This window comes from Tamandua tetradactyla, chromosome 5 (genome assembly GCF_023851605.1).
Source record: "Tamandua tetradactyla isolate mTamTet1 chromosome 5, mTamTet1.pri, whole genome shotgun sequence".
In the NCBI taxonomy this organism is placed as follows: Eukaryota; Metazoa; Chordata; class Mammalia; order Pilosa; family Myrmecophagidae; genus Tamandua; species Tamandua tetradactyla.
The window spans coordinates 94,805,667-94,823,770 of NC_135331.1; the positions used below are offsets into that span (position 1 = coordinate 94,805,667).

At 39.8% G+C, this 18,104-nt stretch overlaps 1 protein-coding gene across 7 annotated transcripts in view; it reads left to right on the top strand.

The window, feature by feature from the left end:
- Window positions 1-975: 975 nt before the first annotated feature.
- Window positions 976-18,104, top strand: part of ZFAND3 (zinc finger AN1-type containing 3) — a 545,448-nt gene continuing 528,319 nt past the window's right edge. For 2 of the 7 annotated variants that reach the window (XM_077161675.1, XM_077161677.1), the window contains exon 1: window positions 976-1,163. In XM_077161675.1, the coding sequence (XP_077017790.1) occupies window positions 1,093-1,163 (71 nt within the window). In that variant the 5' untranslated portion in view covers window positions 976-1,092. The remainder of the gene's footprint in view (window positions 1,164-18,104) is intronic. The other 5 variants (XM_077161678.1, XM_077161679.1, XM_077161680.1 and 2 more) reach the window with 4 other exon arrangements.

An 18,104-nucleotide genomic window follows, 5' to 3' on the forward strand; every position in this document is an offset into this window, starting at 1 on the left:
GGGAAGAAAGAGAGATCCCCACCGGAGTTGACAATTTGAGCGGAGAAGCTCCCTCTCACCGTCCAAAAGCGAGAGCAGCCGGGCTACGGATCGGTCTCTCAGAGGAGGATCTCGGCAGCCCTGGGAAGATCCAAACCCACTTCCGGGGTTGGAGGTACTCCCTCTTGCTTATCCCAGCCACAAGGGACCCGGTCCCCGGACGCATGCGCTGCGCTGGGCTGCCTCTGGGACTGGCCCAACTTATCCCGAACAACTAACCTGCTCCTCCCTCTCCTTCTTGGGGCGTACCATTTGCGTTTAGGGGGAGCCAACGCACCCTAGAGTACTCAGAACTGTTCTCTTTCTCAGACACGAGGAAGGTAAGTTTGCCTTAGACTTAAAAAGAGTTCCAAGAATAAGAAGGCCTCAGAGGCCCGTCGCCAAGAGATAGTCTGACATTCTTGGCTTTGCCCATAGCCCTGAACTCTCCCTTTAGAGGTGCTGAACAAAGTGGCACGCCCGGATCCCAGCTGATCAGCTGCTGGGCTTTGACGGCGGCTCCCCTGGGCGAGACCATTTGTGACTCTTTGGGAGGGGTGCGTGAGGAGGGGGCGGAGCGGCCATTGTCCGGTCAGCGCAGCCTAGGGGGAGGGTAGGGAGTGAGGTGGGTGGGAGGAGGTGGGTTTCACCGCGGCCGCAGTTAGTCCAGAGCCGGCGGGGGCCTCAGGTCCTTCCCAACGCCGCCGCACACAAGACATCGCTCTGGCTGGGGAGCGGCGGTGGGGCCTGCCTAGGGCGCCGGGTCTTCCCTCCGCCCCCGCGGTCCTCGATTCACCCGCAAGCCTCTTCTCCTCGACTCCCCTCCCTCTCCCTGCCTACCCCCGCCTTCCCACCCCCATCTCCGCAGGCCAAGTGGTGCGGCCCGCCTCCAGCTGACCGGCCTGGAATCCCGGCTTGGAGCTCCGGACTCGCACCCTCCCGCGCGCCCGCTCCCTCCCCCTCCCCCCGCCCCGAGACCCCCGCTACCGCCGCCAGCGCCTCCTTCCAGCGGGGCCCAGGCCCAGCCGCCACCACCGCTGTCGCCGACGCCGAGCTCCACCGCCGCCAAGCACCATGGGAGACGCCGGGAGCGAGCGCAGCAAAGCGCCCAGCCTGCCGCCTCGCTGTCCCTGCGGCTTCTGGGGGTAAGTGCCCCGTCGGGTGGGGATGGGGGTGGGGGGCGTGGGTGCCGGGGCTGCAGGGACAGGCCTTGGAGCCCGGAGAGACCGGGACCCTGGGGGCTGGGCCCAAGGCGGGCCTAATGGGATGGGGCAGGGGCCGCGTCCTCGGGAGGGGCGCTGGTGGAGGGTTGGGAGTGGGCAAAGAAGGCCCTATCCGGGGTGCGCTGCTCACCCTCTGGGACTAGCCTGAGACTCTGGCCTCTAGGGGCCGCCCGGGCCACGGGTGTGGGGGGCAGGGCAGTGGTGGAGGAATGAGGAGCGGTGTTGACACCTCCCGGTGGAGAAGAGGTGTTCCCTTCCCTTAGCTTATGGAGGTCAGCTCCTACCCCCCACCCCCCGTTTTGGTATGTTGGTGTCCTGGCCCTAGGAGGGTATTTCCTATGACTTTTTCACCCCCTGTCCAAGAGACTTGCATCATCACTTCCTAAATTATATCCCAGTGCCCTGTTTGCTTTCAGGAAGCTGTTCACACGTCGCCCATTTTTTAAAAAGTGGAGACCAGTATCCAGGCTGGGGTAAAGTTTTAAGACTCTTGAGGTGTCATCTTTATTTAAAACATGTTTCAGATTATCTGTAAAATCTTTTTGTGAAAAGCACCTCAAGTTAGGCTGTCTTGGGAATGTGAGAGCCAGTTTGTTCCAAGGCTAAAATTCCCCCCTCCCATTTTTGAAAATGAGAAATATGTTCACATTTGGCAGTGAATAGTAGTACTTGGCCATCCTGTGTCAGGGTGAAAAATGTGATAACTGCTTTTCTCCCCAACGTTAGTTTAAATTCTCTCCTTCTAATACTTTAAGTTTCATGCATTTCTGTCCCTCTTACCTAACAGGTGCCTCCATCATACCTTTGACTGTAGTTACTGTAGTAAGGAAACTGGGAACTTTGAAAGCCAACTTTTGTGATTGATTATTTTTTCCTTTTTTCTTAAAATTTGGTATGTTCTGAAGGGCATAAGGCAGGAATGAAATGAATATTTCTGGTGAGATTTTGGGAGAAATATTTAAGTATTTTGTCTTTATCTCCCAGGTCTTAGGAATGGTTACAATAGAAATTAAGGCTATGATTTGGGAGTGCAGAGAAAGATTAGAAAATGGATCTTAATGTAGATTTCTGTGTCATTTCAAAGGTTAGAATGAAGTGGTTTCTTATTTTCTCATTTATCTGCCTTTATCAAAAGTTTCCTGATGAAACGTTAGTCAAAAATAGATTATGGAATTACCAAAAGTCCAGAAAGTGTGAAAATATATTAGGTTTATAGTCTCCCCTTTATTTTGATTTGAAAATAAAAACTGAGTGATCTGTTAAGTGCTTTCATAGACAATCTAATTCCCACAAGCAATTTATGAATTAGGAACCATTATCTCTTTATGAGTAGATGGAGAAACCAAGGCTTTAGAAAGGGTGAATAACTTGCCCATGGCACTCAGGGAGTGTAGGGTGGAGCTGGTGAGCTCTCTTTAGAGTGCTGAGTATGATCACGTTTATGACATCAGTGTGCTGCCCTGGAAAAATCTTGTGTCACAAGCCTCTTAGTGTAACTCATTGTAAAAAGACTTGTGGCTCAATTGAAAGAAGCTGCCGGTGGCAACTAATGCCTAGGACTCTCAGAGGTTTATTTCCTGGCACCATGTTTATGTCCTTTAATTAACATGAGTGGAACCCATATTGAAACTTATATCAAGGTTTAGAAACTAAGGAAAAGCAATAGTTGTTTTATGATCCATCAGGGTACTGAGTAACTCCAGGAGAGATTGGTAGTAGCTTTGAGGAAAATGTTATTAATGTTGTAAGCAGCCAGAGCTTGCACATTCTTGCCTAGTAGGAGTAGTGAACACACACACACTGATATTTTTGTGTTGAAAAGCATTGTGTTTAATGTGTTAGTGTTTCCTAAGATTGTGTTCATAGGCACCAAAGCATAATGAAATTGTTGCCTTGTTTACATCATATAACTAACTTTGAACATGTTTCCCCTATGGTATAGATCAGATTTATACTATGTTCATTAAGTAAACTTAGAATATTTTCAATAAATATTCCTGTTCTGTGCTTTAATGGTGGGCAGGATGGGACTGATCCCATCCTCTGGGAGAAGGGAACATAGGGAAATAAATTGACTGTTAAAGTATGCTATGACTGGTACAGGATGTTATGGGAGGGGCACTTGTTTCAGTGGGGTGGGCATGGAGGAAGGGTAGCCTGGGGAAGTGACAGTTAAGTCTATACCTGCAGGATGGGTAGAAGAAGAAAAAAGAATTGAAAGAGGATGAGGAGTGTTACTTTTAGGCAGAGAGAATAGCATGAGTGAAGGCCTGGAGGTGAGAGAGAGCACTACCCATTTGAGCATCTGAAAGTTCATTGGGGTAGATTGGTAGATTATGAAGTGGAATCAGCTAGTGATGAAGCTAGGGAGGGGAGAAATTGGTGGTGCAGGGTCCCATAGGAACTTTGGACCTTTATCCTAAGAATAGTGGGGAACTATCAAGTGGGGAGTGACATGATTTTCTTTAATGTGAAAGATTTCATTGGTAAATCTTGAGAGTGGTCTGAATGTGTGGGTTTGGGTGTGTGTATCTGTATGAATGTGTGATGTATGTGTGTTCATGGCTGTGTTGTAGTCTGTAGATACAGGAGGCCTGACAGGAGGAGTAATCCAGCCAGTAATGGTCACGGTCTGAACTGGTGTAGTGGAGAAAAGTAGATGGATGTGATAAGACATGCTGGAGATATCTTGGCCTTTTCTCTTCATGAAAATGAAGGTATGTTTTCTACAAACTTGCGCACCATTGTGCCTTGTGGAAGCCATTAATCTATAAAGTCAGCAAGCCGGGGCCCACACATAACCCTTTGCAGAGAAGCCTCTCGATAGAATGTTCTGAAACTAGCAGACTAAAGGCATTTTATTTAGGATTGTTTGTTTCTCCAGTGGCTCAACCTGCAGAACTTGCTGCCTAGCATTGAACAGTCAGGACACCAGTCAGTGAATTAAATTGGGGAGTTTTGAGGTCTTTCTTTTTGATAGCACAGAAAGGAGAATGCCAAGAGGAGCATTCAGTTCAAATATGTTAGTGCTTAGAACACTTAACTTTCCAGTTCTACCTCTCTTGATTTATAGCACAGAATTGTGTACAGGTGTTGCTGATTTTATAGAAAGACCATTTCTCCGCTAGATGATTTGCTTCCTTGGAAATTGCTAAAGATGAGCTTGTTTGGAATATTAACCTGAAGGTTGGAAGTTGTATAGTTATACAATATTCTTAGGGTTATGATCAAAAACCATTTTCTCCTGAGACATGAATTTAAAACTTTTTGCAAAATATGAACATATTCTTGTCTCATTTAGACATTAAATAATCATGCAAACATATTAATTATTGTCAAATCTGAAATGAAACAGTAAATGAATACATTTCCTTTAGTTGAAATATATACATACACAAAAGCATTTTCTTAACTATACAGATATAAGAGGTATTAGTTGAAGCTACATTTTTAAATGGTTTAGGCTTTAAACATGTACTGAAGCACATAGTCTTCATAGATATTTTCAAAGGTTATTGAAGGAGCAGACCTCGAATATTATTGAAAAGACAGGAAAAAGAAAAAGAAATAAGAATATACTGAGTTTATTATAGATAATAAAAAGGGTAATTAGGATGGGGAAAGATAGAAACATATTTTTTCTAATTGTACTTGGTAAATATAAAAATTCAATTACTGTTATTGGTATTTTGCTGTCACAGTTGTAGACAGTCTCTGTCACAGAGTAATATTGTGGAAACCTTTGGAAATGCTATTTCTTTTACAGATAATATTCAAGTATAGTAGACATGAATTTTCAGTCCTCTAGTAGTTAAGGAATAATGGAGTATTTAAATACAGGGCTTACTGAGTAAACTATTCATTGTTTTGATGAAGGAAAAAAGCAGCTCTTCTGTTCTAATGAATCATGTCAACCAATAACTATTACACAGATACATTTTCTTTAGTGAAATAGGTTTTATGAGTATTTCATTTCTTTTTTTTTTTTTTTTTTTTAACATGGGCAGGCACCAGGAATCGAACCCGGGTCCTCTGGCATGGCAGGCAAGCGTTCTTGCTGCTGAGCCACTGTGGCCCGAGTATTTCATTTTTGTGATCTGTTCTATTGAAGCATTTTTTCTAAAAACTAGATCTGCTAGATTATATATGTATTTGCTTTTCTTTTTTTTTTTTTTTTCATGGACAGGCACCGGGAATCGAACCCGGGTCTCCAGCGTGGCAGATGAGAACTCTGCCTGCTGAGCCACCGTGGCCTGGCCGTTTTTTTTTCTTGAACATATATATATATTTATTTTAAGTACAGATGGAATCAGGCAGAGATAAGGAGTAATCTCACAAATTAATTTCCAGTCCTGAAATGATTACTAGTAGAAAGTTGATTGAAAATATAAACATGATTTATTTTATCACATTTTATTTCTGGCAACCACAAGATACTGACTAGTTTAGCTTAAATGGAATGAATAAATTTTTTTCTTTGAGGCCAGTCTTTATGAATTGATGTAGAACATTGTCATTTCTTTGTGTTTCTGTCACTGTGTATATCATCTAGCTAGGGTGCTTGGCTCCTAGCAGTGTGTGACCCTTAAACTCATTTTGCTTCTTCAGACTCAGTCTCTCAATTGGAACATGTTGCCATGCTTGAACCAGCTTAACCTGGGCTTTCAAGTTCATGTGAACACAGCATGAGTCATTAGTTCTTCATTTATTTCAGTGATGTCACTAATTATCCCTTGATTATAACCCCCCTGAAACATTCCCTTACAAACAGAATGGCTTATTTATGTAGTTAATCAGCAACTTTCAGTATTTTATGTGCATCTGAAGATATAACATGATTTTAATTAAGTGTTCACTGTCAGTGCATTTATCTACTTTCCTTATCACTTTGGGGCATCAAAAACATGAAATTTACTCCATTGACATGATGGAGTACAGGGAAATTTCTATTTTATTTTTTCACAAAAGAAAACAGTGGTCTTTGTTTTCTTTGGAGGCAGTAGCTTTTTAGAATTAGGTCTAGTTAGCATAGAGGACATAGATGGGTCTTTTTGGGATTATCCACTTTTTCTCTCCATTCTGCTCCCTTTCCCCAAAAAAGAGGAGAATCTAGTACTTCATGATCTCTGCCTATTTTGATTAAAAATCATGCTGAAAAGTTTTGAATGAAAGTCTCTTCATAATCCTTAATGGTGTCAAAGTTAGTAGTTTTTATAAATTAAACTTTTCCTAGCTGAAAAAACTTGGAAGGGGTAGATAAGAATTATTTTAAATAAAGTCCTTTAAAAACAACCACTCGCCCCAAAAAAAGGAGGAGGAGGAGATATAACAGAGAAAATAGTATATAACAAATGAGTAAGACTGCTGAGTCACTATATTAATATTCATTCTAGCTGCTAGTGTTTTGGAGCAGCAAGAGGGAAGAATCTGAAATAGTGAAATGGTAACCCATTAACAAACTCTGAAATCTGTTCTGTAACTAGTTGTTGAAGTGTACTTTGAAAATTATTGCTTTTACTTTCTTCTCATTGTATATATGTTATATTTCACAATAAAAAAACATTAAAACAAAACAAAAAAGAACAACCATTTCAAACAGTGTGTTAAATAATGTTTACTAGAGCTGAGAACAAGAGAGTAGGAACTAATAAAATTTTTGGATTTTTTTTCTTAGCTCTTGAGGTTGTGTTTATTCAAAGTGTACAGAGTTTTGAAATCCTGCACTCACAGATCAAGATTGAGAACAGATCAAGATTGAGATTAAAAATTCTTTTCTGTTTTTGAAGAAAGGTAAACTTTGGTATCTTAACCAAGCCAAATGAAGGAAATGACTGGTCAAGACCCAAAGTTGCATAAATTTGATGAAACACTTAAAAAATACTCCAGATTCTGGCTTGTTAGGTGTTGCAGGACTTTATGGCAGAATGGTTTGCAAAGGAAGGCCTTTAGTCCACCTGTGTGGATGACACTGATGTCGCTCAGTTTTGGTAGGGTTTAATGAACAGGCTGATTTTGCTCTGAGTTGAGTCCCTGTATTAGAAGATTAAATTGCTGAATGAGATGTTTAGACATAGGAAGAATTATTCATACATATTAAATGCAGAAGGGAGGTTGAGGGACTTGATTTAAAGGGTTTAATAACCAGAATCTAAGACAGTATTCTAGAATTGCACTGTCCTGTATGATAACCACAAGCCATAGTGACAATTTAAATTCAGATTAATTAATTAAAATGGAAAAAAATTCAGTTCTGCAGTCACACTAGCAACATTTTAAGTGTATACTAGTTCAATAGCTAGTGGTTGCCCTGTTGTAAAACACAGATAAAAAAACATTTCCTCATCCCCAAAAGTTATTTTGTACAGTGTTCTAAAACGTTAACCCTGTAGGCAACAAGGAGTTTCAAGCCTGATTTCTTGTAGGCTTTCCGGACCTCTGTTTTCTCATATTCTAAAAATTTAGCTCTAAAAGTTTGCTTCCACCTCTAACTTTTTAATTTCACTGGGAAAAGCAATGCTGTTGTTAGTCCACATTACTGGTAAGTGTTCCTGTGACCTTTGGATTTAAAAATTCAGTACAATTTAGTCTGTAATATGAACAGTTTTTCATGTTAGCCATTGAATGAATCATTTTAATTATTATTATTTTTTTTTTAGTAGTATTAAACTGGCAACCTCGGAGGCCTGTATAAGAGAGGAGGTTGGTCTAAGAGGGTGTCAGTTTTTTTCTCTTTAGTGAGAGAATGTTTGAAGGTACTCACCCTGAACTATTAAGTGACTTTTGTAGAGGAAAAATGTTTTCACAAGTGTAAATCCCCTATGGCAGCCTTTGATATGTGATTAGGAATAGGTGTATTGGATGTCCTAGTAAATTCAAGTACTTATGTATAGAGGAAGGTGGAATGTATTGTAATATTCACCTGCAGTGGGCCAGACCAAACTGATCTGGACGCACCAGGTTGAAGGATGGCAAAATGAATGAAAATTCCATGTCATCCATGAGGGTAGAGAACAGAGCCGTGAACAGTACTGAGCACCCAAAGTTGTGGTTGCAGCTGTTCATTCAGCTGTACCAGATGTCCTCTGTCATAGGGAGACACAAGTTTGCATTAGGGCAGAGTCTCCTGGGAGAGGTCCTAAGTAGAAGCTACTTGCTTCTACTCTGGCCTTGAGGACGGGAACCACACCCACAGTATTTTGTGTGTCTAGGTGTGGATGGACTCTCTTTAGTCTCATGCTACCTCATTAATGACTTGGCAAAGAATGAGGTTGTTGATGATGTACTTGGGACCTTTGGGGGAGTGCCTTTTCTTATTTTTCTCTGCTGAAGTGAAGTGGTATGGAATAACGTGGGTGTCATAGCTATTTCTTGGACCTTATATACATTGGTAAGTTGAAATGCATTTATGTAAGATAAGCATACTCTCAGCCCACTTCTTAGAATGACAAGCATTCTGACCATTCCAGAGCATCACAAATACTCTCCCCAGTCAGGTTCTCAGGCCTGCCCTTGGTTTTCTCATACAAGCTTATGCTGGTAATATTCGTGAACATAGTGGGAAGAAGTTTCCGTAGCTTAAGTTGGGGAGTATAGAAAAGGTGTCGGAGAACTTTACTTATTGTGTCTGTGCTTTCAAAGCCTCTGCCTATTTCACGTCATCCTTTTTCAGTTTTTAATCTTTTCTGTGGTGCCTTATATGGATATATTTGCTGACAAAATTATTTTCTGAGAGAATTTTTTTTAATTTAAAATTTTAAATTTAAATTTTATTTTTTAATACAAAAAACATCAAGTAAACGCAAACATTCCTATTTTGATCATTCCGTTCTATATATATAATTGGTAATTCACAATATCATCACATAGTTGCATATTCATCATCATGATGATTCCTTGGAACATTTGCATCTATTCAGAAAAAGAAATAAAACAAAAACAAAAATTATACATACCATACCCCTTACCCCTCCCTTTCACTGATCACTAGCATTTCAAACTAAATTTATTTTAACATTTGTTCCCCCTGTTATTTATTTTTATTCCATATGTCTACTCGTCTGTTGACAAGGTAGGTAAAAGGAGTATCAGATACAAGGTTTTCACAATCACACAGTCACATTGTGAAAGCTATGTCATTATACAAATCATCTTCAAGAAATATGGCTACTGGAACACAGCTCTACATTTTCAGACAGTTCCCTCCAGCCCTGTGAGAATTTTTTTGACATAATGGATGACACGTAAAGTAGATTGAGTAATACAGTCATTCTTAAACTGGACAGAAGTGTATTAACCAGTAAGAAATAATAAAAAACTGGAGGTGGGGGAAGGTTTGCTTTTTCAACATGAATTGTTTCGTTCTAGATTTTCTTGGTTCTATGCCTGGGGAGACATGGATATGGTATTCCATTTAGGGCAATATTGTTTTTAACCATGGTTTCCTTCTTTTTCTTCATTTGTCACTGAAATCCAGAACACCAGTCTTTTTAAATCTGTGTGCCTGCATATGAAACTTTGTGACGACAGTGTATGACTTAGTAAAGTATATTACTGTATATGATTTTTTTTTTTTTAACATGAGCAGGCACCGGGAATCGAACCCAGGTCCTCGGGCTTGGCAGGCAAGCATTCTTACCTGCTGAGCCACTGTGGCCCGCCCTGTATATGATTTATATACAGTTTTATCTAGTTTGCCTTCCCCTTTTATTATAACACAGAGGTGTGCTCATCTTTAAAAGTAGTGTTCTTGGATGTTGACCTACAAAAATGTTTTCATAGGGGAATTCTTTGTTTATTCTTTTGTTAATCTGGGGGTGGAAATGTTCTTTTTTTTTTTATCTCTTGCATGGGCAGGCACCGGGAATTGAATCCGTGTCTCTGGCATGGCAGGCGAGAACTCTGCCTGCTGAGCCACCATGGTCCGCCCAGAAATGTTCTTATAATCTCTGAGAACCTTGTGCTGGTTTGAAATGATGTATGTACCTGTTCTAGTTTGCTAGCTGCCAGAATGCAACACACTGGAGATGGACTGTTAATGTATAGTTCCTCAGAGGAAAGACAGTTGAAAAACTTTCAACTGAGGTTCTTTCTTACATGGGAAGGCACAGGGTAATCTCTGCTGGCCTTCTCTCCAGGCCTCTGGGTTCCAACAACTTTCCCCGGGGTGATTCCTTTCTGCATCTCCAAAGGCCTGGGCTGAGTTTCGAGTGCTGAGATGAGGTATCTCAGCTGCTTGGGTTGTGCCACGTTGAGCTCTCTCATTTAAGTACCAGCTAATTAAATCAAACATCATCATTGCAGCAGGCATGCCTCCTAGTGGACTGCAGATGTAATCAGCAATAGATGAAGTTCAGATGTCATTGGCTCATGGCCACAGCAATAGAACTAGGCATGTTCACCTGGCCAAGTTGACACCTGAATCTAACTACCACAGTACCCAAGAAAAGCCATGTTTTAATCCTAATCCCATTTTGTAAAGGCAGCTGTTTCTTCTAATCCTGACTCAGCATTGTATGTTTGAAACTGTAATTAGATCATCTCCCTGGAGATGTGATTTAATCAAGAGTGGTTGTTAAGCTGAATTAGGTAGAAACGTGTCTCCACCCATTTGGGTGGGTCTTGATTAGTTTTGGAAGTCCTATAAAAGAGGAAACATTTTGGGAAATGGGAGAGATTCTGAGAGAGCAGAACAATGCAGCCACGAGAAGCAGAGTCCACCAGCCAGCGACCTTTGGAGAAGAAGAAGGAAAATGCCTCCCAGGGACCCTCATGAAACAGGAAGCCAGGAGAGAAAGAAAGCTAGCAGATGATGCCATGTTCGCCATGTGCCCTTCCAGCTGAGCGAGAAGCCCTGCCTATGTTCACCATGTGCCCTTTCAGATAAGAGAGAAACCCTTGACTGTGTTCACCATGTGCCTTTCTAGATGAGAGAGAAACTGTGACTGTGTACACTATGTGCTTTCTCACTTGGGAGGGAAACCTGGAACTTCATTGGCCTTCTTGAACCATGGTATCTGTCTCTGGATGCCTTTGATTAGACATTTCTATAGACTTATTTTAATTGGGACATTTTCTCGGCCTTGGAACTGTGAATTAGCAACTTATTAAATTCCTTTTTTTAAAAAGCCATTCTGTTTCTGGTATATTGCATTCCGGCAGCTAGCAAACTAGAACAAGCCTGTAGTCCTTGTTTCTGTGAAAAGGTCACTCTTGATTACCTTTACTCACATGCACCCTTCCCCAGTGCCATAGCACTTCCAAGATATGTTTAAACCATATATTGAACCAAAATATCATTTGTGATCTTTTTTTCTTCACTGCCTAAGCCTTAGCATGTGACTGATGCAATCTTGAGTGATAGTGTAGAGTATGGAACAGTGCATACTAGAGTCATTTCAGGGGTTTATAATGTATCAGTATGTATTGGTTTGGAAAATGATAGCCACAGTAAAACCTATTCTATGGGAGTTTGTCCCTAAAGACTGCAGTTTCTTAGCCATGGTTTGATATTGTCTAGTGACTGAATACACTAATCTGATAATTGGCATCTCCCTAAGTTTACTTGAATAATTTTCATTGTAGATGCATTAGATACTTACACTGTGTTGTTTTTGGTTGGAGCTAGGGACATGAAGAATGGATTGTGCTGGTTTTGTGTTTAAATTTGGGATACAGAAAAGTGACTGGACAGATTCGTATTAGACACTGGATTTGGAGGTTAAGTTGGAAGAATAAGAACTCTGAAGGAGGTCAAGAGAGAATCTGAAGTGTGAGGGGGTAAGAATGGGGAAATGTGGATGAAGTGGGGTGCTAGTAACTATGAATGAAGATGGTTTGTGGCTACCATCTTATAGCCAAAATACAAAAGGCAGCCACATAAGTAAGGGTTAGCGAAATTAATGTGAATGGTGGTGGATGGGGCTAAAGAAAATAACTGTGTTTTTTCTTGAAATGCGGTGTGAGTCCCTGGAGTTTTACAGGGAAATGCTAAAGAGCACAGGGTGACATCTGTGATCCAAATTCCTAATTAAAGATTAGTGAAAATAGCAATAGCTTTGAGCAAAATTGCTGTTCCATCTGTTGGAATCCCACAGGATCTCTCTTCTGGTAAGCCTATTGGCATTTTCTCAGCCAGTTAAAGGATGGTTCTTTATGATGTCTCTTTGCAGCAGGCCATGTGAACTTAACCTACAATCTTTCTTGTACTGGTATTACCACAACCTACTCCATTCCTTGGGATATCTCTTCTCTTTCACCTACTAGCCTGGTGTGGAGTTCAACAAATTCTTGCCCATGTTCTACTTTATTTGCCATTCTTGGAAAAACAACTTGCATGGCCCTTCTCGTTTCAAGATTTAGCAGCTGATACATAAAGGAGAAGTTATATTAAATCTTAAAGATCTTAATAGCAGTGCTTCCGGAAGAATAGAACCTTTTTTTATTTGCTGAGAGGCTCATGAAGGCCCCTTCTCAACAAACCTAGGCTTCTCCAAAAGTCTTCCAAGAATGAAGGGCATGTTTATTTCTCATCTCCAGAAAGCCAGTTGGGCTCAGTGGCTAGGCATGGGCTTTGGAATCAAAACTGGTTTTAAAACCAGACTTGACCACTTTCTGCTCGACGCTGGGCACTTTCCCTTTCCCTTTTTGTCTTTAAAAAAGATCTTAGGAGTTGCTCTGAGGTTAAGTGAGATCTAACACCTGTCAAGCCCTTGTTACAAGTGCCTGCCATGGTTATTATATTTAATATGACTAATTTCCCAATCCTCAGTCATGGAACCTTTGACGGCAGATTAATAGATGCAGAACTGTCTTGACTAGCTGGGGGGTTGCATTTATGGTGCTCTTCAGATCAGTTATGGTGTTCTCTAGACTGGTGCCATGTAGTTAGTTGATCAGGTTTCTGACCAGCCTGGTAGTGAGCCCCTTTGGCTTTTTTCTAGAGCCTCTCTCTTGTTCAGCAGGCATTTGTTAGGCACTTTGTGTGTCTTGAGCTCTGCTAGGCATGGGGATACAAGCTCTGGTTCTGCCATACGAAAGCTCACAGTATTGGCAGACCAGTAAACTGACAAAAGACCCTGAGGAGAATTACATAGGAAATCATTGCAGGGTGCTGTGGGAGCGTTGGTGGGGAGCATCTTACTTGGGGCAGTGTACAACTGGATAAATTTTCTCAAAGTGAACACCCGCATATCACCAGTACTTATATCAGGCATTACCAGTGTTCCTACCACCCCCCTCAGAAGCCTGCCTCTTACCATCTTCTAGTCACTGCCCCCCTCTTCCTCACGGGTAATCAGTATCCTGATTTTTAGTGCCATAGCTTACTTAAAAACATTTTCCCCTTTTGTATTGAGGCATAACTTAGTTTATTGCACATATTTCAAGTGTATGCCTTGATTAATTTTTATGTAAAACCTGATTATGAAGTTATTTTTTCATGTATATATACTTGTATAATTATCACTTACGCAAAGTGATATATAGTTAGTACATTTCTAGTACCCCAGCTGGAGTTTCCATGTGCCCTCTCCCAGTTGAAACCTCTATCACCATTGATTAGTTTTGCTTGTCTTTGAATTTGCTTATAGTAAGTGGAATCATATGATATTTACTCTTATGTTGGCTTCTTTTCCTCAGGGTACGACTATGAGATACATCTATGCCTGTGAATCAGTAGTTATTTTCATTGCTTTGTAGTATTTGATTGTATGGTGCCACAATGTATCCATTCTACTTTTTGAGGTTTTCTGTTTTTTGGGTATTATGAATAATACTGCTGTGAACATTATTGCATGTGTTTTTGGTGGACATAAGCACTCATTTCTCATGGATGTTTTACCCAGAAGAATTGTTGGGTGGTAAGGTATATGTATGTTTGTTTAGATTTAGCAGTTTTCCAAAGTGATTCTATCAATGTATACCGCTGCCAGCAATATATGAGAGTTCTGGTTATTCCACATCTTTTCCAATACTTGTTATTGACGGTCTTCTTCATTTTAGCAGTGTATAGGGTTATTGGTTTTAATTTGCAGTTCCCAGGTGACTGATGAAGTTGAGCACCTTTTTTTTTGAAGTGACTATTATCTCAAGGTTGTATTGTCATAATAAAGCAAAAGACAAAGCTTAACTTGGTTTTTTCTCTTCTTGTCTCTTCCCAGTTCAAAATGTTTGTATCCCTTAATAACCACTTGTTCTAGTTTGTTAGTTGCTGGAATGCAACACACCAGAGACAGATTGGCTTTTAATAAAAGGGGATTTATTTTGTTACTTCTTCAGAGGAAGGGCAGTTAACTTTCAGTGAGGTTCTTGCTTACCTGGGAAGGCACAGGTTGATCTCTGCTGGCCTCCTCTCCATGCCTCTTGGGTTCCAACAACCTTCCCTGGGGTGATTTCTTTCTGCATCTCCAAAGGCCTGGGCTGAGCTGTGAGTGCTGAGATGAGGTATGCTGAGCTGCTTGGGCTGTGCTATGTTGCGCTCTCTCATTTGAGCACCAGCCAATTAAATCAAACATCATTCATTGCAGCAGGAATGCCTCCTAGCCTACTGAAGATGTAATCAGCAACAGATGAGGTTCACATGCCATTGGCTCATGTCCACAGCAATAGAACTAGGCACCTTCACCTAGCCAAGTTGACACCTGAATCTAACTACCACACCACTGTTCTCTTAGATCTGCAGCTTGGTTCAAAGCATTCAAACCTCACTGCAATCTTCTTTGGAGTTTTAGCATTCTTATTAAAATTGGTGTAGTCTGTCCACCTAGCCACTCTTCTTCCTGTTGCAAGGCCGCTATCTTTGGGCATAAAGAGAATGTTTGCCCTTCTTGTACTTTGTCATTTTGTGGAGTTGGTGCTTGCTGAACTTTTTATAGAAAGTCCATTGGGTTTTAGAGATGTCAGCATATCTGCAGAAGTATTATCAGCATGAAAATGTCGAGCACCTTTCTTAAGTGGACCTTTGGCTGACATTTCCTGTTCAAGCCTTATGCCTATTTTTCTTATTGATTTGTAGGAATTTAAAAAATATTTTGGATATGAACCCTTTTTCAGATAGCATGTAAATGTGCTTGTATATTTTATCATGTCTTTCAATTCCTTTTTCTTTCTTTTTTTTTTAATTTTTTTTCTTTTTTATTTGCATGTGGGCAGGAGGCACCAGGAATCGAACTTCAGACCGCCAATATGGCAGGCAAGAGCTCTGCCTGCTGAGCCACGGCAGCCTGCCCTCCTTTTTCTTTTTAGAAAAGAAATGTATTTATATAGTAAGTTAAAATGGGTATGCTGTGAAAGGGATGTCTCCCTCTTTTGCCATACCCTTAATTTCATGGATTGAAATAAACTTTTCTTGAATTTAGCCTCAGTTCTCTTCCAGCCTAAGTTGTGTAAAGTTTTTAGGTGAATTTATAACAACAAACTTTTGTAATACCTTAGGTTTCAAGAGGCAGTTCTTATACATCTTCTAGGTTCTGGTGGATAAGATTGTATCCATCTTGATATTTTACGTAATTTTATAGATGTAATACTTCTCTCCCAGTTTTTGTTTTTCTAGGAAGGAGTCCATCTTATTTAGTCTGGACATTCATTCCTGTGAATATTTCAGATGTCTTTTCTGAAGTTTCTTCGGTTGTATGCTTTATCTTTTTCATATGTGTCCATGCTGCTTTAGACTCTCTCTTTTCTTGTGGTGACATTTTGCATTTATGTAGTACATTTATAATTGTTGATGAACCAAAATATTATAATTATGTTATTGACTAAAGTCCATGGTTTATGTCAGGGTTCACTCTTTGGGTCGTACAGTTCTTTTTTTTTTTTAAATTTTTTATTGTAGTAACATTTGTATGTAATAAAATTTCTCAATTTCTCATTTTCACCACCTAACATGATTTCACTCAATTTGATGTCTTCAAGGTTCATCCATGCTGTAGATGGAACGTAGAACTTCATTCCTTTTTGTGGCTGAATAATATTCCATTGTATGTATATACTGGATTTTATTTTTCCATTCATCTGTTGATGGACACTTGGGTTGCTTCCAACTTTTGGCTTTTTTGAATAATACTCTGTGAACATTGTTGTGCCAATATCTGTTCAAATTCTTGCTTTCAGTTCTTTTGAGTATTTACTGAGAAGTGGGATTGCTGGGTCATGTGGTAATTCTTTACTTTATAAGTAACTGCCAAACTGTTTTCTATAGCAGCTGCACCATTTTAAATTCCCTTCAACAATGTGTAAGGGTTCCTGTTTCTCCACATCCTAACCAATACTTATTTTCTGGTTTTTTTTTTTTTTTTTTTAGTGGGTGTGAAGTGTTATCTCATTGCATTTTAACCAGTTTTAAGTGTACAGTTCAGTGGCATTAATTAGTTTTACGATGCCTTGCTACCATTACCACCTTCCATTACTACAATTTTTTTTGTCACCCAAAACAGGAACTCTTTATTCATTTTGCAGTAGCTGCACATTCTACCCCGTCCCTGCCAGCTCTTGTTAACCTCTAATATTCTTTGTCTTCATGAATTTGCTTAATTTAGATAGTTCATGCAAGTGGAATAATATAATATTTGTCCTTTTATGTCTCGCTTATTTCATATAGCATCATGTTTTCAAGGTTCATCCATGTTCACATTAGCATTTATCGGCATGCATCAGATTCTCAGGTCTTTTTTGCTGAGTAGTATGCCATAATATGGATATACCATATTTTGTTTGTCCATTGTTCTGTTGATGGGCTTTTGGATTGTTTCCACTTTTTGGCTATAGTGAATATGAATAATCCTACTATAAACATTGGTGTACAAGTATCTATTTGAGTCCCTTCTTTCAATTCTTTGAGGTGTATAAGAGTTTTAAAATTTTAGTACTTCTCTTACCTTTTAGGCCATTGATCCATTTTGAGTTTATTTTTGAATATTGTATTTGTGGAGTATGGTTCTAACTTCATTTTTTCTCATAGCTATCCAGTTGTGTCTTCACAGCATCTGTTGAAAAGTCTATTTTTTCCCCATTGAGCTGTCTTTTCACCCTTGTTGAATATCAATAAATCATAAATGTAAGGGTTTATTTCTAAACTCTCAGTTCTGTTTCATTGATCTATTTGTCTTTCCTATGCCATTACCATGTTGTCTTGATTACTGTAGATTTGAAGTAAGTTTTCAAATTGGGAAGTTTTTTTTTCCTGTTTCCAAATGTGATTTTTATTTAGGAAAACAGATTGTGTAAATTCATTTTATTCATTCACTTACTAAATGTTTCCTGGGTCCTACTAGGTAGCTCTTCTTTTTTTTAAAAAAAATTTTTTTTTCTTTTTTTATTAATTTTTTAATTAAAAAAATATAACAACAAACACAAACATTGTTAACTTATGATCATTCTGTTCTACATATATAATCAGTAATTCACAATATCACATAGTTGCATATTCATCATCATGATCTTTTTGTAGAACTTTTGCATTAATCCAGAAAAAGAAATAAAAAGACAACAGAAAAAAGTGCATACTTACCATATCCCTTACTCCTCCCTTTCCTTGATCACTAACATTTCAATCTAAATTTATTTTAACATTTGTTCCCCCATTATTTATTTATTTTTAATCCATATGTTTTACTCATCTGTCGATAAGGTAGATAAAAAAAGAAGCATCAGACACAAGGTTTTCACAATCACACAGTCACATTGTGAAAGCTATATCATTGTACAATCATCTTCAAGAAACATGGCTCCTGGAGCACAGCTCTACACAGGCAGTTAGCTCCAGCCTCTCCATTACACTTTAACTAAACAGGTGATATCTATTTAATGTGTAAGAATAACCTCCAGGATAACCTCTTGACTCTGGAATCTCAGCCATTGACAATTTGG